General features: G+C 72.3%; 2 protein-coding genes across 2 annotated transcripts; both read left to right on the top strand.

The window, feature by feature from the left end:
- Window positions 1-2,478: 2,478 nt before the first annotated feature.
- Window positions 2,479-9,317, top strand: CCKBR (cholecystokinin B receptor; the record flags this gene model as incomplete). The annotated part of the gene is made up of 5 exons (XM_084269111.1): window positions 2,479-2,635; window positions 4,750-5,001; window positions 6,833-7,088; window positions 7,837-7,964; window positions 8,809-9,317. 5 exons carry the CDS (start codon window positions 2,479-2,481, stop codon window positions 9,315-9,317), a joined length of 1,302 nt encoding a protein of 433 aa, XP_084125237.1.
- A 2,677-nt stretch (window positions 9,318-11,994) lies between these two features.
- SMPD1 (sphingomyelin phosphodiesterase 1) lies at window positions 11,995-23,926 on the top strand. The gene is made up of 6 exons (XM_084261331.1): window positions 11,995-12,239; window positions 14,654-15,486; window positions 18,807-18,978; window positions 19,065-19,141; window positions 20,320-20,465; window positions 23,487-23,926. Exons 1-6 carry the CDS (start codon window positions 12,012-12,014, stop codon window positions 23,894-23,896), a joined length of 1,866 nt encoding a protein of 621 aa, XP_084117457.1. The 5' UTR covers window positions 11,995-12,011; the 3' UTR covers window positions 23,897-23,926.
- The last annotated feature ends 1,194 nt before the right edge of the window (window positions 23,927-25,120 follow it).

Raw genomic sequence — 25,120 nt, 5'->3', positions numbered from 1 at the left:
CCAGCTGCTGCTCAGCATGGGCATGCTGGACCTGCAGGCCGAGGCGGCGGCCCAGGAGGCCGAGCGGCGGGCGCAGGCGCTGGCGGCGGCTCTGGAGGGGCTGCAGGCCCGGGCCGCGCGGCTGCTGGCGCAGCTCGAGGCCTCGGCCTTCAAGATGGCGCTGCGGGTGGAGCGCCTGGAGCGCCGGCTGCGGCCCCCGCGGGGCGGCGGGGGGCTGGGCCCTGCCCGGGCTCCCGCCAGGGGCCCAGGTCCTGCCAGGGGTCCAGGTCCAACTGGGGGTCCAACTGGGGGTCCAGGTCCCTCCAGGGGTCTGGGCCCAACTGGGGGTCCAGATCCTGCCAGGGGTCCTGCTGGGGGTCCAGGTCCTGCCAGGGGTCCAGGTCCAACTGGGGGTCCAGGTCCTGCCGGGGGTCCTGTTGGGGGTCCAGGTCCTGCCAGGGGCCCAGGTCCTGCTGGGGTTCCTGCTGGGGGTCCAGGTCCTGCCAGGGGCCCAGGTCCAACTGGGGGTCCAGGTCCTGCCGGGGGTCCTGTTGGGGGTCCAGGTCCTGCCAGGGGTCCAGGTCCTGCCGGGGGTCCTGCTGGGGGTCCAGGTCCTGCCAGGGGCCCAGGTCCTGCCGGGGGTCCTGCTGGGGGTCCAGGTCCTGCCAGGGGCCCAGGTCCTGCCGGGGGTCCTGTTGGGGGTCCAGGTCCTGCCAGGGGCCCAGGTCCAACTGGGGGTCCAGGTCCCTCCAGGGGTCTGGGTCCAACTGGGGGTCCAGGTCCTGCTGGGGGTCCGGGTCCAACTGGGGGTCCAGGTCCAACTGGGGGTCCAGGCCCTGCCAGGGGTCCAGGTCCTGCTGGGGTTCCTGCGGGGGGTCCAGGTCCTGCCAGGGGTCCTGTTGGGGGTCCAGGTCCCACCAGGGGTCCAGGTCCTGCCAGGGGTCTGGGCCTAACTGGGGGTCCAGGTCCTGCCAGGGGTCCAGGTCCAACTGAGAGTCCAGGTCCTGCTGGGGGTCCAGGTCCAGCCACACCGCAGCGTCCTGCTGGGGCACAGGGTGCTGCTGGGGGGCAGGGTCGCACCAGAGCTCAGGGGCCCCCCAGAGCTCAGGGACCTCCTGGGGCACAGGGTCCCAGTGGGGTGCAGGGTGCCCCCAGGGCACAGGGTCCCCCTGCAGCCCAGGGTCCCCCCAGGGCTCAGGGTCCCCCCAGGGCTCAGGGTCCCCCCAGAGCTCAGGGTCTCAGTGGGGTACAGGGTCCCCTCGGGGCACAGGGTCCCCCCAGAGCTCAGGGTCCCCCCAGGGCTCAGGGTCCCCCCACAGCTCAGGGTCCCACTGGGGTGCAGGGTCCCCCCAGGGCTCAGGGTCCCCCCAGATCTCAGGGTCCCAGTGGGGTGCAGGGTCCCCCCGGGGCACAGGGTCCCCCCAGAGCTCAGGGTCCCCCGAGGGCGCAGGGACCCCCCAGGCCCCCGGGCCCGGCGGGGGGGACAGTCCCCCGGCGCTGAGCGGTACCCGGGACAGCAGCGACAACCGCTGCGCGGTAACATGACAGCTGTTGCTAAGCAACCACGAGTTGTTCATCAACCGGCACCGCGCTGCACCCTCGACGGGACGGGACTGGGATGGACTGGGATGGGATTGGGAAGGGACCAGGATTGGGACTGAGATGGGACCGGGATGGGACTGAGATGGGACTGGGATGGGACCGGGACGAGGCAGGGATGGGACCGGGGTGGGACTGAGATGGGACTGGGATGGGACAGGGATGGGACGGGGATGGGACTGGGATTGGGCAGGGATGGGACAGGGAAGGGACCAGGATGGGACCGGGATTGGGCAGGGATGGGACTGGGATGGGACGGGGATGGGACTGGGATTGGGCAGGGATGGAACCAGGAAGGGAACAGGATGGGACTGGGATTGAACTGGGATGGACTGGGGTTGAGCAGGGATGGGACTGGGATAGGACAGGGATAGGACTGGGATGGGACTGGGATTGGGCAGGGATGGGAACGGGATGGAGATGGGATGGGATAGGGGTGGGGGTGGGATGGGGATGGGATGGGAATGGGATGGGGATGGGATGGGATGGGATGGGATGGGGATGGGAGGGGGATGGGATGGGATGGGATGGGATGGGATGGGATGGGATGGGATGGGATGGAGGTGGGATGGGATGGGGAGGGATGGGGATGGGATGGGATGGGAGGGGGATGGGATGGGAGTGGGAGCCGCTCGGCCCCCCCCCGCCCTCCGGTGCCCGCCCCGGGGTCTCCTCTCCCGCTGCCGGTGTCCCCAGCGCCCCGCACCCCCCCCGCGTGTCCCCCCTCACCCCCTCCCCTGGCTCCCCCCGCCCCCGGCCCGCCCCCCGCCCCCGCCGGGCGCCGCCCCCGCTCACTCCGCCGGCGGCCCCGGAGCCGCGCGGAGCCTCCGCCGCTGCCCCCGGCGCCGGCACCGGGCGCGACGGGCTGGGGGCGGCTCTGAGCGCGGCGCCGGCCCCGCCATGGACCCCCGGAGCCTCAACGAGTCGCTGCGGGAGCTGCTCTGCCGGCCCGGGAACGGCTCCTCCGGCTCCGGCTCCGGCACCGGCACCGGCACCGGCAACGGCTCCGCCTGCGACCTCCTGCGCCGGGGCCTCCGCGGGCCGCCCGCACCCAAAGGTGAGACCCCCCCCCCCAACCCCCAACCCCCCCCCCAACCCCCCTCCGCCTGCCCTGCCCGCCCCGTCCGAGCCGGGGCTGCGTCCCCCCCCTCGCCCGGCTGCCCCCGCCCGCGGCTCCCGGGGCTCCGCGCCCCCGCCGCGCCCCCCCCCGCCCCGCCAGCGCCGGTCCCGGACCCCGGGCGGTCGCCCCCCGGGGTGGGGGTCGGCGGCTCGGGCACCGCCCGGCGCTCCCGGTTCCCGGCGCCGCTCCCGGTGCCGCTGCGGATGCGCCGGGGTCCGACCGGGCTCCGCCGGCGCCCAGGCGGAGGGGATCCCCCGGCGGGACCCCCCCGGGGTGCGGCACCGGGACCGGGACCCCCCAGCCCAGCCCCAGCCCCCAGGTCGCGCCGGGGCTCTGCGGCAGCCGCGTGCGGCGCCAGCACCCCCGGGACTCGGGGCACCCGGACCGGGCGCCGGGTACCGGGCACTGGGCACTGGGTACCGGGTACCGGGCACTGGGTACCGGGTACCGGGTACCGGGCACTGGGCACTGGGTACCGGGTACCGGGCTCTGGGTACCGGGTACCGGGTACCGGGTACCGGGCACTGGGTACCGGGTCCTGGGCACCGGGTACCGGGCACCAGGCACTGGGTACCGGGTACCGGGTACCGGGCTCTGGGTACCGGGTACCGGGTACCGGGCACTGGGTACCGGGTCCTGGGTACCGGGTACCAGGCACCGGGTACCGGGGGCTGAGGCCAAGCCCTGGGGCTCGGTGGGCACCGCGGCTCCGGCACCGGCACCCGCCCGGCTCAGGGTGCCCGACACCGGAGCCCAGCCGGGTGGCTGCACCCGCGGAGCCAAACCGGGGAGCAGCCGGGACCCCCCGGCCGTGCCGAGGGACCCCGGTGCCCGGCCCAGCGCACCGGGCACGGCCTGAGCCCCGGCAACCGGGGTGCGCCCGGGCGTGGAGCCCACCCGCCGCGGGATGCCCACGGGGTGCGGGGATGGGACCCCCTCACCCTTCCTGGGGTGCTGGGACGGGGTCTCCTTGTCCATCCCCGGGATGCCACATGTGGCACTGTGTCCCCATGGGGTGCTGGGATGGAGTCCCCTCCCCCATCCCTGGGATGCCCCGGTGACACCTGCACGGCACCGTGTCCCTGAGGGGTGCTGGGACGAGGTCCCCTCACCCATCCCTGGGGTGCCACGTGTGACACCCACATGGCACCATGTCCCCGTGGGGTGCTGGGATGAGGTCCCCTTGTCCATCCCCGGGGTGCGTTGGTGACACCCATGGGGTGCTGGGACGGGGTCCCCTCCCCCATCCCTGTGCACCCCGGTGACACCCGTGGGGTGCTGGGACGGGGTCCCCTCCCCCATCCCTGGGATGCCCTGGTGACACCCATGGGGTGCTGGGCCGGGGTCCCCTCCCCATCCCTGTGCGCCCCGGTGACACCCACGGGGTGCTGGGCCGGGGTCCCCTCCCCATCCCTGTGCACCCCGGTGACACCCATGGGGTGCTGGGCCGGGGTCCCCTCCCCATCCCTGTGCACCCCGGTGACACCCATGAGGTGCTGGGCCGGGGTCCCCTCCCCATCCCTGTGCACCCCGGTGACACCCATGGGGTGCTGGGCCGGGGTCCCCTCCCCCATCCCCGGGGTGCCCCGGTGACACCCATGGGGTGCTGGGCCGGGGTCCCCCCCCATCCCTGTGCGCCCTGGTGACACTCATGGGGTGCTGGGCCGGGGTCCCCTCCCCATCCCTGTGCACCCCAGTGACATCCATGGGGTGCTGGGCCGGGATCCCCTCCCCATCCCTGTGCACCCCGGTGACACCCGTGGGGTGCTGGGCTGGGGTCCCCTCCCCCATCCCCGGGGCGCCCTGGTGACACCCGTGGGGTGCTGGGCCGGGGTCCCTCCCCCATCCCTGGGATGCCCTGGTGACACCCATGGGGTGCTGGGCTGGGGTCCCTCCCCCATCCCTGTGCACCCCGGTGACACCCATGGGGTGCTGGGCTGGGGTCCCTCCCCCATCCCTGGGATGCCCCGGTGACACCCGTGGGGTGCTGGGCCGGGGTCCCCTCCCCATCCCTGTGCGCCCCGGTGACACCCCCGGCACGGTCCCCCCAGAGCTGGACCTGGCGCTGCGGGTGCTGCTGTACGCGCTGATCTTCGCGCTGAGCGTGTGCGGGAACGGGCTGGTGGTGGCGGTGCTGGCGCTGAACCGCCGGCTGCGCACCGTCACCAACTCCTTCCTGCTGTCCCTGGCGCTGAGCGACCTGCTGCTGGCGCTGTGCTGCATGCCCTTCACGCTGCTGCCCAGCCTCATGGGCGCCTTCGTCTTCGGGGAGGCCGTCTGCAAGCTCATGGCCTACCTCATGGGTACGGGGGCCTGGGGGCCATGGGGGGCTGGGGGGCCATGGGGGGCTGGGGGCCATGGGGGGCCTGGGGGCTGGGGGACCTGGGGGCCATGGGGGGCCTGGGGGGCCTGGGGCCATGGGGGGCCTGGGGGCCATAGGGGGCAGGGGGGCCATGGGGGCGGGGGGGCTGGGGGGGGCCATGGGGGGCAGGGGGGCCATGGGGGCGGGGGGGCTGGGGGGGGCCATGGGGGGCCTGGGGGCCATAGGGGGCAGGGGTGCCATGTGGGCGGGGGGGCTGGGGGGGGCCATGGGGGGCCTGGGGGCCATGGGGGCCATGGGGGGCAGGGGGGCCATGGGGGGCCTGGGGGGCGGGGGCGCTGGGGAGGGCTGGGGGGGGCCATGGGGGGCCTGGGGGCCATGGGGGGCAGGGGGGCCTGGGGGGCCTGGGGGGCCATGGGGGGCAGGGGGGCCATGGGGGCGGGGGGGCTGGGGAGGGCTGGGGGGGGCCATGGGGGGCCTGGGGGCCATAGGGGGCAGGGAGGCCATGGGGGGCCTGGGGGCCATAGGGGGCAGGGAGGCCATGGGGGGCCTGGGGGGCCATGGGGGGCAGGGGGGCGGGGGCGCTGGGGAGGGCTGGGGGGGGCCATGGGGGGCCTGGGGGCCATGGGGGGCAGGGGGGCCTGGGGGGCCTGGGGGGCGGGGGCGCTGGGGAGGGCTGGGGGGGCCATGGGAGGACAGGGCAGGGCCTGTTGTGAGGGGCTGGGAAGGGGTTGGGGGGACTGGGGGGGGCTGGGGGGGGCCGTGGGAGGACAGGGGGAGGGCCGTGATGGGTCATGGGGGGGCTGGGGGGGCTTGGGGGGGGCTATGGGGGGCTGAGGGGGCCCATGGGAGGACAGGGGGGCCTGTGACGGGTCATGGGGTCTGAGGGGGGGGCTATGGGGGACTGGGGGGTCCGTACCACGCCATGGGTGCTGTGCCATGGATAACGTGCCATGGGCGCCGTTGCCATGGGTGCCATGGACACTGTGGGCACTGTGCCATGCCCTGGGTGCTGTGCCATGGGTGCCACAGGCACTGTGCCACGAGTGCTGTGCCATGGGCGCAGTGCCACACCATGGGCACCATGCCATGGACACTCTGCCCTGGGCACTGTGCCATGGGCACTGTGCCATGTCATGGGCGCCGTGCCATGGGCACTGTGCTGTGCCATGGGCACTGTGCCATGGGCACCACGTGTGCCATGGGCACTGTGCCATGGGTGCTGTCCCGTGCCATGGGTGCTGTGCCATGTGTGCCATGGGTGCCACGTGCGCCATAGGCATTGTGCCATGGGCACTGTGGCATGCCATGGGTGCCATGCGTGCCATGGACACTGTGCCATGGACACTGTGGAATGGGTGCTGTCCCATGCCATGGGCACCATGCCATGTGTGCCATGGGCACTGTGCCATGGGTGCCATAGGTGCCACGGGCACTGTGCCATGCCATGGACACTGTGGCATGGGTAACATGGGTGCCATGGGCACTGTGCCATGGACACTGTGCCATGCCATGGGCACCATGCCATGGGTGCCACGTGTGCCATGGGCACTGTGGCATGAGTGGCATGGGTGCCATGGGCACTGTGCCGTGCCATGGGCACTGTGGCATGGGTAACATGGGTGCCACGGGTGCCATGGGCACTGTGCCATGGACACTGTGCCATGCCATGGGTGCCACGTGTGCCATGGGCACTGTGGCATGAGTGGCATGGGTGCCATGGGCACTGTGCCGTGCCATGGGCACTGTGGCATGGGTAACATGGGTGCCACGGGTGCCACGTGTGCCATGAGCGCCGCCCCCGCTGCCCGCAGGCGTCTCGGTCTCGGTGTCGACCTTCAGCCTGGTGGCCATCGCCATCGAGCGGCACAGTGCCATCTGCCACCCGCTGCAGGCGCGCGCCTGGCAGACGCGCTCGCACGCGGCGCGCGTCATCGCGGGCACCTGGCTGCTGTCGGCGCTGCTCATGCTGCCCTACGCCCTGGTCAGCACCACGCGCGCCCGCGCCGCCCGCGGCGCCGCCACCCGCTGCACCCACGACTGGCCCAGCGACCACGTGCGCCAGGGATGGTGAGCGGGCGCCGGGCACGGGGCGGGGAGCCACCGGCCCCCCCAGCCCCAACAACCCCCCCACCAGCCCCAACACCAGCCCCACAGCCCCCACCGGCCCCAACAACCCCCCCACCAGCCCAAACACCCCCCCACCGGCCCCAGCGCCATCCCCAACATGGTCCCCACCATCCCCACCGGCCCCAACACTGTCCCCACAGCCCCCACTGGCCCCAACACCTTCCACAACACCGTTCCCACCATCCCCACTGTCCCCAACACTGTCCCCACAGCCCCCACCGGCCCCAACACCATCCCCACCGGCCCCACTGGCCTCACCAACTCCAACACTGGCCCCAACACCGTTCCCATTGTTCCCCACCATCCCCACTACCATCCCCATGATCCCCACCACTGTCTCAACACTGTCCCCAACACTGTCCCTACAGCCCCCACTGTCCCCAACACCTTCCCCAACACTGTCCCCCCCATTCCCCCCTCCCCAACAGCATCCCCAACACTGTCCCCAACACCAGCCCCAACACTGGCCCCACCATCCTCACAGCCCCCACTGACCCCAACAGAGGCCCCACCGGCCCCCCACCCTCAACACCGGCCCCCAAGCCGTCCCCACTGTCCCCAACACTGTCCCCACCACCGTTCCCCCCGTCCCCACCCTCCCCACCAGCCCCACCACCATCCCCACCGTCGTGCTGGCACCGGGCTGGCATCGCGGGGCTGCCGAGCGACGGGCGCTGCTCCCGCCCAGGTACGTCCTGCTGCTCCTCATCCTCTTCTTCATCCCGGGGGTGGTGATGTCGGTGGCCTACGGGCTCATCTCCCGCGAGCTCTACCGGGGCATCCGCTTCGAGCTGCACATCAAGGGGGAGGCGGCAGGTGAGGGGGGCTGGGGGCTGCCAGCGGGGAGACCCCCGCCCTGTGCCACACAGGGCTGGGGGGGCTGCGAGGGATGAGGGGCTGGGGGTGCTGCTTGGGGTGAGACCCCCACCCTGTGCCACACAGGGCTGGGGGGGCTGCGAGGGATGAGGGGCTGGGGGTGCTGCTTGGGGTGAGGGGCTGGGGGTGCTGCTTGGGGTGAGACCCCCACCCTGTGCCCATGCAGGGCTGGGGGGGCTGCTTCGGGTGAGGGGCTGCGGGTGCTGCTTGGGGTGAGACCCCCGCCCTGTGCCCACGCAGGGCTGGGGGTGCTGCTTGGGGTGAGACCCCCCACCCTGTGCCCACACAGGGCTGGGGGTGCTGCTTGGGGTGAGACCCTCACCCTGTGCCCACGCAGGGCTGGGGGGGGCTGCGAGGGGTGAGGGCTGAGCCCCCCACCCTATGGGGTGCAGGGCTGGGTGTGCTGGGAGGGCTGAGGGCTGGGGGTGCTGCTTGGGGTGAGGGCTGAGCCCCCCACCCTATGGGGGTGCAGGGCTGTGGGTGCTGGGAGGGGTGAGACCCCCACCCTATGCCCACACAGGGCTGGGGGTGCTGTGAGGGCTGAGCCCCCCACTCTGTTACCATGAAAGGCTGGGGGTGCTGCTTGGGGTGAGGGCTGAGCCCCCCGCCCTGCGCCCTCACAGCCAAGGGGGGTCGGTCCTGCACCCCCCAGCATCCCAGCTGAGGATGCTCCGGTGCCCTCGGGCAGCATGGGACCCCCAGCCCTGCCCATGTCCCCAGGCAGCGAGTGGCTCAAGACCCCTACACCCCCTCCCCCCAATAACCATATCCCCCCACCCCACAGCCCAGCGCCCCCCCAGCGGGTCCCCGGCGCCGGCCTGCGACGAGGGGGACGGGTGCTACCTGCAGCTGGCACGGCCGGGCGCGGCGCTGGAGCTGCGGGCGCTGGGCGCTCAGCAGGACCGCGGGCGCGTCAACAGCTCGGAGGCCAAGCTGGTGGCCAAGCGGCGGGTGATCCGGATGCTGGTGGTGATCGTGGCCCTCTTCTTCCTCTGCTGGCTGCCCCTCTTCGCCGCCAACACCTGGCGCGCCTTCGCCCCCCGCGCGGCGCAGAAGGCGCTCTCGGGGACCCCCATCTCCTTCATCCACCTCCTGTCCTACACCTCGGCCTGCGCCAACCCGCTCATCTACTGCTTCATGAACCGCCGGTTCCGCGCCGCCTTCCTGGCCACCTGCGCCCGCTGCCGCCGCCGCGCCCGCCCCAGGCGCCCGCTGGACGAGGAGGCGCCCACCGCCAGCGCCTCCCTCTCCAAGTTCAGCTACACCACCGTCAGCAGCATCGGGCCCCCCTGAGACCACCCCCCTGCTGCCCCCCGGGCCCTGCACCCAGCCTCCCCCCAGCCCTGGGACCCCCAGGACCCCCAGGACCCCCAGTGCCCCCAGTGCCCACCGCCAGCGCCTCCCTCTCCAAGTTCAGCTACACCACCGTCAGCAGCATCGGGCCCCCCTGAGACCACCCCCCTGCTGCCCCTGAGACCCTGCACCCAGCCCCCCAAACAGCCCCGGGACCCCCAGTGGTCCCCCCCACAGCCCCGGGACCCCCGGGACCCCCGGGACCCCCAGTGCCCACTGCCAGCGCCTCCTTCTCCAAGTTCAGCTACACCACCGTCAGCAGCATCGGGCCCCCCTGAGACCACCCCCCTGCTGCCCCCCGGGCCCTGCACCCAGCCCCCCAAACAGCCCAGGGACCCCCAGTGCCCCCCACACAGCCCCGGGACCCCCAGGACCCCCAGTGCCCCCAACACCCACCGCCAGCGCCTCCCTCTCCAAGTTCAGCTACACCACCGTCAGCAGCATCGGGCCCCCCTGAGAGACCCCCGGGCCCTGCACCCAGACCCCCAAAAAGCCCCGGGACCCCCAGTGCCCCCCCCGCACAGCCCTGGGACCCCCAGGACCCCCAGGACCCCCAGTGCCCACTGCCAGCGCCTCCCTCTCCAAGCTCAGCTACACCACCGTCAGCAGCATCGGGCCCCCCTGAGACCACCCCCCTGCTGCCCCCCGGGCCCTGCACCCAGACCCCCAAACAGCCCCGGGACCCCCAGTGCCCACTGCCAGCGCCTCCCTCTCCAAGCTCAGCTATACCACCATCAGCAGCATCGGGCCCCCCTGAGAGCCCCCCCAGGCCCTGCACCCAGCCTCCCCCCAGCCCCGGGACCTCCAGTGCCCCCCCCGCACAGCCCCAGGACCCCTGGGACCCCAGTGCCTCCCCCCAGCCCCGGGACCCCCAGTGCCCCCAGCGCCCACCGCCAGCGCCTCCCTCTCCAAGTTCAGCTACACCACTGTCAGCAGCATCGGGCCCCCCTGAGAGCCCCCCCGGGCCCTGCACCCAGCCCCCCAAACAGCCCCGGGACACCCAGTGTCCCCCCCCCAGCCCCAGTGCTCCCAGTGCCCCCCATACAGTCCTGGGACCTCCAGTGCCCCTCCCACAGCCCCCGGACCCCCAGTGCCCCCCCATACAGCCCCAGCACCCACAGTGGCCCCCCCAGCCCCAGTGCTCCCCATACAGCCCCAGTGCTCCCAGTGCCCCCCCATACAGCCCCAGCACCCACAGTGCCCCCAGCCCCAGGACCCCCAGTGCCCCTCCCACAGCCCCAGTGCTCCCAGTGCCCCCAGGTCCCGGGTGCTGGGGTCCCCCTGGGCCGGGGGCTCTGGGCCGGGGCTCCCCGGAGGGTGCAGCCGGGGACCGAGGCGCCCCCAGCCCACCCCGGGGTCTCCCCCCCCCCCGCAATAAACTCGCCCTGCGCCCGCCAGCTGCATCCGCCGGCTCCGAGCGACGGGGCGCGGGGGGGCTGCGGGGGGGCGCGGGGGTCCCCAGCGCCCTGGGGACTGGGGGAGGGGCTGCGGGGGGGCTGAGGGGGGGCGGTCCGAGGGTCCCCAGCGCTGGGGGCTGCGGGGGGGGCGCCGGGAGAGCCCCTCGGGGCTCCGGGTGAGGTCCCACCCGTGGGGACGGACGGACGGACGGACAGACCGTGGGCACGTGCACGCACGGACCGTGACGCCCCTGGCTGCGCGCGCCGGAGCCACGCCCACGGGACTCCATTTCCCGCCATTCCCCGGGACTCCATTTCCCGCCATCCTCGGGACTCCATTTCCCGCCATCCCCCGGGACTCCATTTCCCGCCATCCTCGGGACTCCATTTCCCGCCATCCCCCGGGACTCCATTTTCCCCGGACTCCATTTCCCGCCATCCCCCGGACTCCATTTCCCGCCATCCCCCGGGACTCGATTTCCCGCCATCCCCCGGGACTCGATTTCCCGCCATCCTCGGACTCCATTTCCCGCCATCCCCGGGACTCCATTTCCCGCCATCCTCGGGACTCCATTTCCCGCCATCCCCCGGGACTCCATTTCCCGCCATTTCCGGGACTCCATTTCCCGCCATCCCCCGGGACTCCATTTCCCCCGGACTCCATTTCCCGCCATACCCCGGACTCTATTTCCCGCCATACCCCGGACTCCATTTCCCGCCATCCCCGGACCCCATTTCCCGCCATCCCCGGACTCCATTTCCCGCCATCCCCGGACTCCATTTCCCGCCATTTCCGGGACTCCATTTCCCGCCACCCCCCGGACTCCATTTCCCGCCATTTCCGGGACTCCATTTCTCGCCATCCCCCGGGACTCCATTTCCCGCCATCCCCCGGGACTCCATTTCCCGCCATTTCCGGGACTCCAGTTCCCGCCATCCTTGGACTCCATTTCCCGCCATTCTCCGGGACTCCATTTCCCGCCATCCCCGGACTCCATTTCCCGCCATCCCCCGGACTCCATTTCCCGCCATTTCCGGGACTCCATTTCCCGCCATCCCCCGGACTCCATTTCCCGCCATCCCCCGGGACTCCATTTCCCGCCATCCCCCGGGACTCCATTTCCCGCCGTGACTCAGTTTCCCCGGGCAGAGGCCCCGCCCCGGCCCCGCCCCCTCCCGGCTTCCGCGGGGCCGCCCCCTCCCCGCCCCCCGCCCCCGGCCGAGGCGTCCTTGGGCCATGGCGCGGTCTGGGGGCTCCGGCGCGGCCCCGCGGCTGGCCGGGACCGGGACCCTGACCCTGACCCTGACCCTGACCCTGACCCTGGCCCTGGCCCTGGCCCCGGCCCCGGCCCCGGCCCTGGCCGCGACCCCCGGCCCGGCCCCGGCGCCCCCGCGCTGGGGGTGGCGGAACGTGTCGTGCTCGGCCTGTCACCTCCTCTTCGGGGTGCTGGACGTGGCGCTGCAGGTGGGGAGCGGCTGGGGGCGGCCGCGAGGGGCTGGGGGCGGGGGGGGAAGGGGAAGGGCTGGGGGGGGCCGGGGGCGGGGGGATGGAAGGGCTGGGGGGGGCCGGGGGCGGGGGGATGGAAGGGCTGGGGGGGGCCGGGGGCGGGGGAGCGCTGGGGGGGGTGAGGATGGGGATGGGGCTGGGGTCAGGGTCGGGGCTGGGGGGGCTGAGGATGGGGCTGGGGTCGTGGCCGGGGCCGGGCGGGGCGCTGGGGGGGCTGAGGATGGGGCTGGGGTCAGGGCGGGGGTCAGGGCTGGGGTCACAGTCGTGGCCGGGCTGGGGGTCAGGGGCGGGAGGGGGAAGGGGCGGGGGAGGATGGGGCTGGGGGCAGGGTCAGGGCTGGGGGGCTGGGGGGGCTGAGGCCGGGGCTGGGGTCGGGGCTGGGGTCGGGGCTGGGGGGGCTGGGAGGGCTGAGGACGGGGCTGGGGTCGTGGCCGGGGCCGGGCGGGGCGCTGGGACCGGCCGGATCCCGTGACAGCCGCGGGACGGGGGTGTCACCCTGGGGCGGGGGTGTCACCTCGGGGCGGGGGTGTCACCCTGGGGCGGGGGTGTCACCTCGGGGCGGGGTGTCACCCTGGGGCGGGGGTGTCACCTCGGGGGGGGGTGTCACCTCGGGGCGGGGGTGTCACCGCGGCCGGGCCGGCGGCTCCGCCCGGGGACGGGACGGGATGGGGCGGGACGGGACAGCCCCCCCCTCCTGTCCCAGCGGGTCACGGGGGGGTCTGTGGGGGTGTCACGGGGACCCCGCAGCCCCCATGACCCCCCCTGCCTCCCCAATGGGTCATGGGGGGGTCTGTGGGGGTATCACAGGGACCCCGCACCCCCCCATAGCCCCCACCCCCCGTCCCAGTGGGTCCTGGTGGGGGTCTGTGGGGGTGTCACAGGGATGGGAGTGTCACAGGGACCCCACAGTCCCCCATAACCCCCCCTCCTGTCCCAGTGGGTCATTGTGAGGGGCCATGGGAGTGCTACAGGGACCCCATAGCCCCCTATGACCCCCCTTCTCCTTCCCCAGTGGGTCATGGTGGGGTCTGTGGGGGTATCTCAGGGATGGGGGTGTCACAGGGACTCCACAGCCCCCCATAACCCTCCCCTTCCATCCCAGTGGGTCCTGGTGGGGGTCTGTGGGGGTGTCTCAGGGATGGGGGTGTCACAGGGACCCCACACCCCCCCCATAACCCCCCCTTCCATCCCAGTGGGTCCTGGTGGGGGTCTGTGGGGGTGTCACAGGGACCCCACACCCCCCCATAATCCCCCCCTTCCATCCCAGTGGGTCACGGTGGGGTCTGTGGGGGTATCTCAGGGATGGGGGTGTCACAGGGACCCTACAGCCCCCCATAACCCCCCCCTTCCATCCCAATGGGTGCTGGTGGGGGTCTGTGGGGGTGTCACAGGGACCCTGCAGCCCCCCATAACCCCCCCTTCCATCCCAGTGGGTCCTGGTGGGGGTCTGTGGGGGTGTCACAGGGACCCCACAGCCTGCCATAGCCCCCACCCCCCGTCCCAGTGGGTCCTGGTGGGGGTCTGTGGGGGTGTCTCATGGACCCTGCAGCCCCCCTTCTCCTTCCCCAGTGGGTCACAGTGGGGGTCTGTGGGGGTGTCACAGGGATGGGGGTGTCACAGGGACCCCACAGCCCCCCATAACCCCCCCTCCTGTCCCAATGGGTCACGGTGGGGTCTGTGGGGGTGTCACAGGGACCCCACAGCCCGCCATAGCCCCCACCCCCCGTCCCAGTGGGTCCTGGTGGGGGTCTGTGGGGGTGTCTCAGGGACCCTGCAGCCCCCCTTCTCCTTCCCCAGTGGGTCCTGGTGGGGGTCTGTGGGGGTGTCTCAGGGATGGGGGTGTCACAGGGACCCCACACCCCCCCCCATAATCCCCCCCTTCCATCCCAGTGGGTGCTGGTGGGGTCTGTGGGGGTGTCACAGGGACCCCACACCCCCCCATAACCCCCCCCTTCCATCCCAGTGGGTCCTGGTGGGGGTCTGTGGGGGTGTCACAGGGACCCCACAGTCCCCCATAACCCCCCCCTTCCATCCCAGTGGGTCCTGGTGGGGGTCTGTGGGGGTGTCACAGGGACCCTGCAGCCCCCCTTCTCCTTCCCCAGTGGGTCACGGTGGGGTCTGTGGGGGTGTCACAGGGATGGGGGTGTCACAGGGACCCCACACCCCCCCATAGCCCCCACCCCCCGTCCCAGTGGGTCATGGGGGGGTCTGTGGGGATGTCACAGGGATGGGGGTGTCACAGGGACCCCACAGCCCCCCATGATGGCCAGTTCCCACCCCAATGGGTTGCCATGGGGGTCTGTGGGGGTGTCTCAGGGATGGGGCTGCCACAGGGACCCCGCCCCCGCTGACCCCCCTCGTGCCCCCCGCAGCTGGAGCCCAACGTGGCGCGCGTGGGGCGCGTGGCCTGGCGGCTGTGCCAGGCGCTGCGGCTGGCGCGGCCCGAGGTGTGTCGCCAGGCCGTGCAGCTCTTCCAGCGCGACGTGGTGGCGGCCTGGGCCCGCTCCGTGCTGCGGCCCGCCGAGGCCTGCGGGCTGCTGCTGGGCCCCGGCTGCGGCCGCTGGGACATCTACGCCCCCTGGAACGTCACCCTGCCCCCCGGCCCCAAGCCCCCCGTGCGGCCCCCGCAGCCCCCGCCGCCCGGCGCGCCCACCGCACGCATCCTCTTCCTCACCGACCTGCACTGGGACCACCGCTACACGCCGGGCAGCCCGGTGGCCTGTCCCGACCCGCTGTGCTGCCGCCGTGGCGGCCATGGTGGTGATGGCGGCCATGGTGATGATGGCGGCCACGTCAATGGCAGCCATGGCGGCGGCAGCAGCGGCGGCGGCGGCGGCGGGGCCGGTTTCTGGGGGGACTACGGGAAGTGCGACCTGCCCCTGCACACCATCGAGGGGCTGCTGGCCCAGCTGCCCGGCACCGGGCCCTTCGCCGCCGCGTACTGGACCGGCGACATCCCGGCGCACGACGTGTGGCAGCAGAGCCGCGAGGACCAGCTGCGCGCCCTGCGCACCGTCACCGCGCTGCTGCGCCGCCACCTGGGACCCCTGCCCGTCTACCCGGCCGTGGGCAACCACGAGGCCACCCCGGTGAACGCCTTCCCGCCGCCCTTCGTGCGCGGCAACCAGTCGGCCGCCTGGCTCTACGACGCCATGGCCGAGGCCTGGCAGGGCTGGCTGCCCCCCGACGCGCTGCGCACCCTGCGGTGAGGAGGGGGGCGGCGCGGGGGGGGGTGGGGAGGGGGCGGCGGCGGCGCAGGGTCATCCCCGTGTTGGGGGACCCCAGGATTGCAGGGGCCAAGGGGGGATGTGGGGAGGAGGGGGCTGCAGGGGTGCAGGGTCATCTCTGTATGGGGGGGCCCCAGGCTCACAGGGGCCGGGGGGGCTGTGGGGGGGGGGGGCTGCGGCAGCGCAGGGTCATCCCAGTGTTGGGGGACCCCACACTCACAGGGGTCAGGGCAGGGGTGGGGGACCAGGGGGGGCTGTGGGTGGGGGGCTGCGGCAGCGTAGGGTCATCCCTGTGTTGGGGGACCCCAGGCTCACAGGGGCTGGGGGGGGCTGTGGGTGGGGGGCTGCGGCAGCGCAGGGTCATCCCTGTGTTGGGGGACCCCAGGCTCGTAGGGGCAGGGCAGGCAGGGGTGGGGGGGGCTGTGGGGAGGGGGCTGTAGGGGCGCAGGGTCATCCCTGTGTTGGGGGACCCCAGGCTCGCAGGGGCCGGGGGGGGGGGGCTGTGGGTGGGGGGCTGCAGGGTCATCCCAGTATTGGGGGACCCCAGGCTCGCAGGGGCCAGGGCAGGGGTGGGGGACCAGGGGGGGCTGTGGGTGGGGGGCTGCGGCAATGCAGGCTCATTCCTTTATTGGGGGACCCCAGGCTTGCAGGGGTCGGGGGGGCTGTGGGTGGGGGGCTGCAGGGGTGCAGGGTCACCCCAGTATTGGGGGACCCCAGGTTCGCAGGGGCAGGGCAGGGCAGGCAGGGGTGAGGGGGGCTGTGGGGAGGGGGCTGCAGGGGTGCAGGGTCATCTCTGTATTGGGGGACCCCAGGCTGGCAGGGGCCGGGGGGGCTGTGGGGAGGGGGCTGCGGCAGTGCAGGGTCATCTCTGTATTGGGGGACCCCAGGCTCGCAGGGGCCAGGGCAGGGGTGGGGGACCAGGGGGGGCTGTGGGTGGGGGGCTGCGGCAGCGTAGGGTCATCCCTGTGTTGGGGGACCCCAGGCTCACAGGGGCCAGGGGGGCTGTGGGTGGGGGGCTGCGGCAGCGCAGGGTCATCCCTGTGTTGGGGGACCCCAGGCTCGCAGGGGCTGGGGGGGGCTGTGGGTGGGGGGCTGCGGCAGCGCAGGGTCATCCCTGTGTTGGGGGACCCCAGGCTCACAGGGGCCAGGGCAGGGGTGGGGGACCAGGGGGGCTGTGGGTGGGGGGCTGCAGGGGTGCAGGGTCATCCCTGTATTGGGGGACCCCAGGCTCGCAGGGGCTGGGGGGGGGCTGTGGGGAGGGGGCTGCAGGGGTGCAGGGTCATCTCTGTATGGGGGTCCCCAGGCTCACAGGGGCCGGGGGGGCTGTGGGGAGGGGGCTGCGGCAGCGCAGGGTCATCCCTGTGTTGGGGGACCCCAGGCTCGCAGGGGCCGGGGCAGGGGGGGCTGTGGGTGGGGGGCTGTGGCAGTGCAGGGTCATCCCAGTATTGGGGGACCCCAGGCTTGCAGGGGTCAGGGCAGGGGTGGGGGGCCGGGGGGGGCTGTGGGTGGGGGGCTGCGGCAGCGCAGGGTCATCCCTGTGTTGGGGGACCCCAGGCTCACAGGGGCCGGGGGGGCTGTGGGGAGGGGGCTGCAGCAGTGCAGGGTCATCCCAGTATTGGGGGACCTCAGGCTCGCAGGGGCCAGGGCAGGGGGGGTAGGAGTGGGGGGCCGGGCGGGGCTGTGGGTGGGGGGCTGTGGGGAGGGGGCTGCAGGGGTGCAGGGTCATCTCTGTATTGGGGGACCCCAGGATCGCAGGGGCCAGGGGGGGATGTGAGGAGGGGGCTGCGGCAGCGCAGGGTCATCCCTGTGTTGGGGGACCCCAGGCTCACAGGGGCTGGGGGGGGGCTGTGGGTGGGGGGCTGCAGGGGTGCAGGGTCATCTCTGTATTGGGGGACCCCAGGATCACAGGGGCCGTGGTGGGGCAGGGCTGGGGGGGCTGGAGGCTGCGGGGGTGCAGGGTCATCCCATTGTTGGGGGACCCCAGGCTCGCAGGGGCTGGGGTCTGGGGGTCAGGGCTGGGGCTGGGGTCCGGGGTCAGGGCTGGGGCTGGGGGTCCCCTCACTCTCCCCCCTGTCCCCCCAGGGCCGGCGGGTTCTACTCGGTGCGGCTGTGGCCGGGGCTGCGGCTGGGGCTGGGGGTCAGGGCTGGGGCTGGGGTCTTGGCGGTGCAGGGCTGGGGTCCGGGGGTCCCTCACTCTCCCCCCTGTCCCCCCAGGGCCGGTGGGTTCTACTCGGTGCGGCTGTGGCCGGGGGGGTCAGGGCTGGGGCTGGGGTCTGGGGGGCAGGGCTGGGGCAGGGCTGGGGCTGGGGGTCCTGGCAGTGCTGGGGCTGGGGTCAGGGGGTCGGGGCTGGGGTCCGGGGGTCCCTCACTCTCCCCTGTCCCCCCAGGGCCGGCGGGTTCTACTTGGTGCAGCTGTGGCTGGGGCTGTGGCTGGGGCTGGGGTCTGGGGGCCGGGGCTGGGGCTGGGGGTCCTGGCGGTGCAGGGTCATCTCTGTATGGGGGGGCCCCAGGCTCACAGGGGCCAGGGGGGCTGTGGGGAGGGGGCTGCGGCAGCGCAGGGTCATCCCTGTGTTGGGGGACCCCAGGCTCGTAGGGGCAGGGCAGGCAGGGGTGGGGGGGGCTGTGGGGAGGGGGCTGCAGGGGTGCAGGGTCATCCCTGTGTTGGGGGACCCCAGGCTCGCAGGGGCCAGGGCAGGGGGGGTAGGAGTGGGGGGCCGGGTGGGGCTGTGGGTGGGGGGCTTGTGGGTGGGGGGCTGCAGGGGTGCAGGGTCACCCCAGTATTGGGGGATCCCAGGCTCGCAGGGACAGGGCAGGGCAGGCAGGGGTGGGGGGGGGGCTGTGGGGAGGGGGCTGCAGGGGTGCAGGGTCATCCCTGTATTGGGGGACCCCAGGCTCACGGGGGCTGGGGTCCGGGGCAGGGCTGGGGTCCGGGGGTCCCTCACTCTCCCCTGTCCCCCCAGGGCCGGCGGGTTCTACTCGGCGCGGCTGTGGCCAGGGGGGTCAGGGCTGGGGGCCGGGGCAGTGCTGGGGCTGGGGCTGGGGCTGGGGTCTGGGGGTCAGGGCTGGGGCTGGGGGTCCTGGCGGTGCTGGGGTCTGGGGGTCAGGGCTGGGGTCCGGGGGTCCCTCACCCCCTCTCCCCTGTCCCCCCAGGGCCGGCGGGTTCTACTCGGTGCGGCTGTGGCCGGGGCTGCGGCTGGGGCTGGGGTCAGGGGGTCAGGGCTGGGGCTGGGGCTGGGGCTGGGGTCAGGGCTGGGGCAGGGCTGGGTCTGGGGTCCCTCACTCTCCCCTGTCCCCCCAGGGCCGGCGGGTTCTACTCGGCGCGGCTGTGGCCGGGGCTGCGGCTGGTCTCGCTGAACATGAACTTCTGCTCCCAGGCCAACTTCTGGCTGCTGCTCAACGCCACCGACCCCGCGGGGCAGCTCCAGTGGCTCGTGGGGGTCCTGGCCGAGGCCGAGCGGGCGGGGGACAAGGTGAGGGGGGGGCTCCGGACCCGCGGGGGGGCGGGAGGGGGGGGGTCTGGGCAGCGCCCCCAGCCCGGCCTCTCCCCCTGCCCCAGGTTCACATCATCGGGCACATCCCCCCCGCGCACTGTCTGCGCAGCTGGAGCTGGAACTACTACCGCATCGTCAGCAGGTGGGGGGCTGGGGGGGCTGGGGAGGGGGCTGGGACCCCCCTACTACCGCATCGTCAGCAGGTGGGGGGCTGGGGGGGCTGGGGAGGGGGCTGGGGAGGGGGCTGGGGGGGCTGGGGAGGGGGCTGGGACCCCCCTACTACCGCATCGTCAGCAGGTGGGGGGCTGGGGGGGCTGGGGAGGGGGCTGGGACCCCCCTACTACCGCATCGTCAGCAGGTGGGGGGCTGGGGGGGCTGGGGGGGGCTGGGGGGGCTGGGGAGGGGGCTGGGACCCCCCTACTACCGCATCGTCAGCAGGTGGGGGGCTGGGGGGGCTGGGGAGGGGGCTGGGACCCCCCTACTACCGCATCGTCAGCAGGTGGGGGGCTGGGGGGGCTGGGGGGGGCTGGGACCCCCCTACTACCGCATCGTCAGCAGGTGGGGGGCTGGGGGGGCTGCAGGGGGCTGCAGGGGGCTGGGGAGGGGGCTGGGGGGGGCTGGGACCCACATTGTCAGCAGGTCTGGGGGGGCTTCAGGGAGCTGAGGGGGGCGGGGGACAACTGGGACCCCCTAATACCGCATCATCAGCAGGCTGGGGGGCTTCAGGGGGCTGGAGGGGCGGGGGGGGGGGGGTACGGGGGGGCTGGGACCCCCAGCTGCCTGCTCTGGGCTGGGCTGTGCCGGTGCCACCAGCTGAGCCTGGCACAGTGGGGAGGGGGCTGCGTGAGCCAGGGCAGGGCAGTGGGGAGGGGGCTGTGTGTCCCCTGGCCCATCCCAGCCCCCTGCCCAGGTTCGAGGCCACGCTGGCGGCGCAGGGGGGTGGGCAGGGGGCAGTGGGGGGGGGGTGTCCCACGCAGCCCCCTCCCCAGGTTCGAGGCCACGCTGGCGGCGCAGGGGGGTGGGCAGGGGGCAGTGGGGGGGTGGGTGTCCCACGCAGCCCCCTCCCCAGGTTCGAGGCCACGCTGGCGGCGCAGGGGGGTGGGCAGGGGGCAGTGGGGGGGTGGGTGTCCCACGCAGCCCCCTCCCCAGGTTCGAGGCCACGCTGGCGGCGCAGGGGGGTGGGCAGGGGGCAGTGGGGGGGTGGGTGTCCCACGCAGCCCCCTCCCCAGGTTCGAGGCCACGCTGGCGGCGCAGGGGGGTGGGCAGGGGGCTCTGGGGGGGGGGTGGGTGTCCCCTGTCCCATCCCAGCCCCCTCCCCAGGTTCGAGGCCACGCTGGCGGCGCAGTTCTTCGGCCACACGCACCTGGACGAGTTCGAGCTGTTCTACGACGAGGAGACGCTGACCCGACCCGTGTCTGTGGCCTTCGTGGCGCCCAGTGTCACCACCTACATCAACCTCAACCCCGGTGCGTGCGGCCCCCCCACAGCCACACAGCCAGCCCCAACCAACCCCCCCATCCAGCCCCATCCCCCCCGACAGCCACACAGCCAGCCCCATCCCCCCAAACAGCCCCATCCCCCCCCAGACAGCCACACAGCCAGCCCCATCCCCCCCCCCCAAACAGCCCCATTCCCCCCCAGACAGCCACACATCCAGCCCCATCCCCCCCAAACAGCCCCATCCCCCCCCCAAACAGCCCCATCCCCCCCCAAATAGCCACACATCCAGCCCCATCCCCCCCCAAACAGCCCCATCCCCCCCCAGACAGCAACACATCCAGCCCCAACCAACCCCCCCAGACAGCCCCATCGCCCCCCAGACAGCCACACATCCAGCCCCATCCCCCACCCCCCAGACAGCCACACATCCAGCCCCATCCCCCCCCAAACAGCCCCATCCCCCCCAAACAGCCCCATCCCCCCGCAAACAGCCACACATCCAGCCCCATCCCCCACCCCCCAGACAGCCACACATCCAGCCCCATCCCCCCTCAAACAGCCCCATCCCCCCCCCAGACAGCCCCACATCCAGCCCCATCCCCCCGCAAACAGCCCCATCCCCCCCAGACAGCAACACATCCAGCCCCAACCAACCCCCCCCGACAGCCACACATCCAGCCCCATACCCCCCAAACAGCCACACATCCAGCCCCATCCCATCCCCCCCCCAGACAGCCACACATCCACCCCATCCCCCCAAACAGCCCATCCAGCCCCCATTGCATCTCCATCCCATCCCATCCCCATCCCCATCCCCATCCCCATCCACCCATCCCATCCCATCCCATCCCCATCCCCATCCCCATCCCCATCCCATCCCATCCCCATCCCATCCCCATCCCATCCCCATCCCATCCCCATCCCATCCCCATCCCATCCATCCCCATCCCATCCCCATCCCGTCCCATCCCCATCCCCATCCCATCCCCATCCATCCCATCCCCATCCCCATCCTATCCCATCCCCATGCCCATCCCATCCCATCCCATCCCATCCCATCCCCATCCATCCCATCCACCATCCCATCCCCATCCCATCCCATCCCATCCATCCCATCCATCCCATCCCATCCCCATCCCATCCCCATCCCATCCCCATCCCATCCCATCCCCATCCCCATCCCCATGCCCATCCCATCCCATCCCATCCCCATTCCATCCCCATCCCATCCCATCCCATCCCATCCCATCCCCATCCCCATCCCCATCCCATCCCAATCCCATCCCATCCCCATCCCATCCCATCCCATCCCATCCCCATCCCATCCCATCCCCATCCCCATCCCATCCCATCCCCATCCCCATCCCCATCCCCATCCCATCCCATCCCATCCCATCCCCATCCCCATCCCCATCCCCATCCCCATCCCATCCCATCCCCATCCCCATCCCCATCTCCATCCCATCCCCATCCCATCCCATCCCATCCCCATCCCCATCCCCATCCCCATCCCCATCCCATCCCATCCCATCCCATCCCATCCCCATCCCCATCCCCATCCCCATCCCATCCCATCCCATCCCCATCCCATCCCCCATCCCCATCCCCATCCCCATCCCCATCCCCATCCCCCATCCCATCCCATCCCATCCCATCCCATCCCCATCCCATCCCCATCCCATCCCATCCCCATCCCATCCCATCCCCATCCCATCCCCATCCCATCCCATCCCATCCCCATCCCATCCCCATCCCCATCCCATCCCAATCCCATCCCATCCCCATCCCCATCCCCATCCCATCCCATCCCATCCCATCCCCATCCCATCCCATCCCATCCCATCCCCTCCCACCCCCATCCCATCCCCATCCCCATCCCCATCCCCATCCCATCCCATCCCATCCCATCCCATCCCATCCCATCCCATCCCATCCCATCCCACCCATCCCCATCCCATCCCCATCCCCATCCCATCCCATCCCCATCCCATCCCATCCCATCCCATCCCATCCCAATCCCATCCCCATCCCCATCCCATCCCATCCCATCCCATCCCATCCCCATCCCCATCCTATCCCATCCCCATGCCCATCCCATCCCATCCCCATCCCATCCCATCCCATCCCATCCCATCCCATCCCCATCCCATCCCCATCCCCATCCCATCCCCATCCCATCCCATCCCATCCCATCCCCATCCCCATCCCATCCCCATCCCCATCCCATCCCCATCCCATCCCCATCCCATCCCATCCCCATCCCCATCCCCATCTCCATCCCATCCCATCCCATCCCATCCCATCCCATCCCATCCCATCCCATCCCATCCCCATCCCATCCCATCCCCATCCCATCCCATCCCCATCCCATCCCCATCCCATCCCATCCCATCCCATCCCATCCCCATCCCCATCCCATCCCAATCCCATCCCATCCCCATCCCCATCCCCATCCCATCCCATCCCATCCCATCCCCATCCCATCCCATCCCATCCCATCCCCTCCCACCCCCATCCCATCCCCATCCCCATCCCATCCCCATCCCCATCCCATCCCATCCCATCCCATCCCATCCCATCCCATCCCATCCCATCCCATCCCATCCCCATCCCATCCCCATCCCCATCCCATCCCATCCCCATCCCATCCCATCCCATCCCATCCCATCCCATCCCAATCCCATCCCCATCCCCATCCCATCCCATCCCATCCCATCCCATCCCCATCCCCATCCTATCCCATCCCCATGCCCATCCCATCCCATCCCCATCCCATCCCATCCCATCCCATCCCATCCCCATCCCATCCCCATCCCCATCCCATCCCCATCCCATCCCATCCCATCCCATCCCCATCCCCATCCCATCCCCATCCCCATCCCATCCCCATCCCATCCCATCCCATCCCATCCCCATCCCCATCCCCATCTCCATCCATCCCATCCCATCCCATCCCATCCCATCCCATCCCATCCCATCCCCATCCCATCCCATCCCCATCCCATCCTCCCATCCCCATCCCCTCACCCCTGCCCCTGTGCCCGCAGGGTACCGGGTGTACGAGGTGGCGGGTCCCTACCCGGGCAGCTCCCACGCCGTGTTGGACCACGAGACCTTCATCCTCAACCTGACGGCCGCCAACGCGCCGGGCGCGGCGCCGCGCTGGCAGCGCCTCTACCGCGCGCGCCAGGCCTACGGGCTGCCCGCCGCCTTCCCCGCCGACTGGGACCGGCTGGTGCGGCGGCTGCAGGACGACGAGCGGCTCTTCCAGCTCTTCTGGTTCCACTTCCACAAGGGGCACCCGCCGCGCCAGCCCTGCCTGGCGCCCTGCAAGGCCGCGCTGCTCTGCGCCCTGCGCACCGGCCGCTCCGCCGACCCCCAGCTCTGCCGCCCGCTGCGCCCCGCGCTGCCCTTCCCCCGCCTGCGCCAGCTCTGGCGGCAGCGCCAGTTCTGCTGAGAGGCGCCAATAAAAGGGGGGACGTGGACACACCGCGGCCGACGCGCTGGGGTGGGGGAGGGGGCGGGCAATATGGCGGCCACGTGGCCGCCGCGGCATCGTCACGACCCTCGGGGTGGCTGGATGGGCCAACGTGGCGGCCGCGTGGTGCTGCCGCGTCATCATCCCCCACTTATGGCTGGATGGGCCATCATGGTGGCCCCACGGTGCCGCCACGTCATCGTCCCCCCCTTATGGCTGGATAGGCCATCATGGCGGCCCCGCGGTGCCGCCACGTCATCATCCCCCCCTTATGGCTGGATGGGCCATCATGGTGGCCCCACACCGCCACCACGTCATCATCCCCCTTGGTGTGGCTGAGCAGCCATCATGGTGGCCCCACCACCGCGTCATCACGCCCCCCTTGTTGTGGCTGGATGGGCCATCATGGTGGCCCCACGGTGCCACCGCGTCATCGTCCCCCTCAGTGTGGCTGAGCAGCCATCATGGCGGCCACGCCACCGCGTCATCATCCCCCCTCTTGGTGTGGCTGGATGGGCCATCATGGCGGCCCCACGGTGCCGCTGCGTCATCATCCTCCCCTTATGGCTGGATAGGCCATCATGGCGGCCCCATGGTGCCGCCGCATCATCAGCCCCCCACCCCTTGACATGGCTGGACAGCCAACATGGTGGCCCCACGGCACCACAGCGTCATCGTCCCCCTCATTGTGGCTGGACGGCCAATATGGCGGCCCCGCGCCGCTGCGGTGTCATCATCACCCCCTTGACGTAACGGGATGGGCCAACATGGCGGCCCTGTGCCGCCACCGCGTCACCGCCCCCCCTTGATAGGCCTGGATGGGCCAACATGGCAGCCCCATGACGTCATCACCCCCCTCAATACGGCTGGAGGGCCAACATGGCGGCCTTGAGCCGCCCTCGTGGTGTCACCCCCCCTTGACACGGCTCAACGGCCAACATGGCGGCCACGTGGCGCTGCTGCGTCATCACCCCCCCTCGACACGACCGGACACCCAACACGGCGTCACCATGACGTCATCATGACGTCATCCTCCACCCTGGACACCCAAGACGGTGTCACCATGACGTCACCATGATGTCATCCCCTCCCCCAGGTGGCCAACATGGCGTCACCGCGGCGTCACCGTGATGTCATCACCTCCTCGACACGATCAGACAGCCAACATGGCGTCACCATGACGTCACCCCCCCAGTATGACCA

Source organism: Gallinula chloropus, assembly GCF_964237585.1.
Source record: "Gallinula chloropus genome assembly, chromosome: 1".
In the NCBI taxonomy this organism is placed as follows: domain Eukaryota; kingdom Metazoa; phylum Chordata; class Aves; order Gruiformes; family Rallidae; genus Gallinula; species Gallinula chloropus.
Note: the sequence above shows the minus strand (reverse complement) of the source record. Positions and strands in the feature narration are given on the sequence as shown.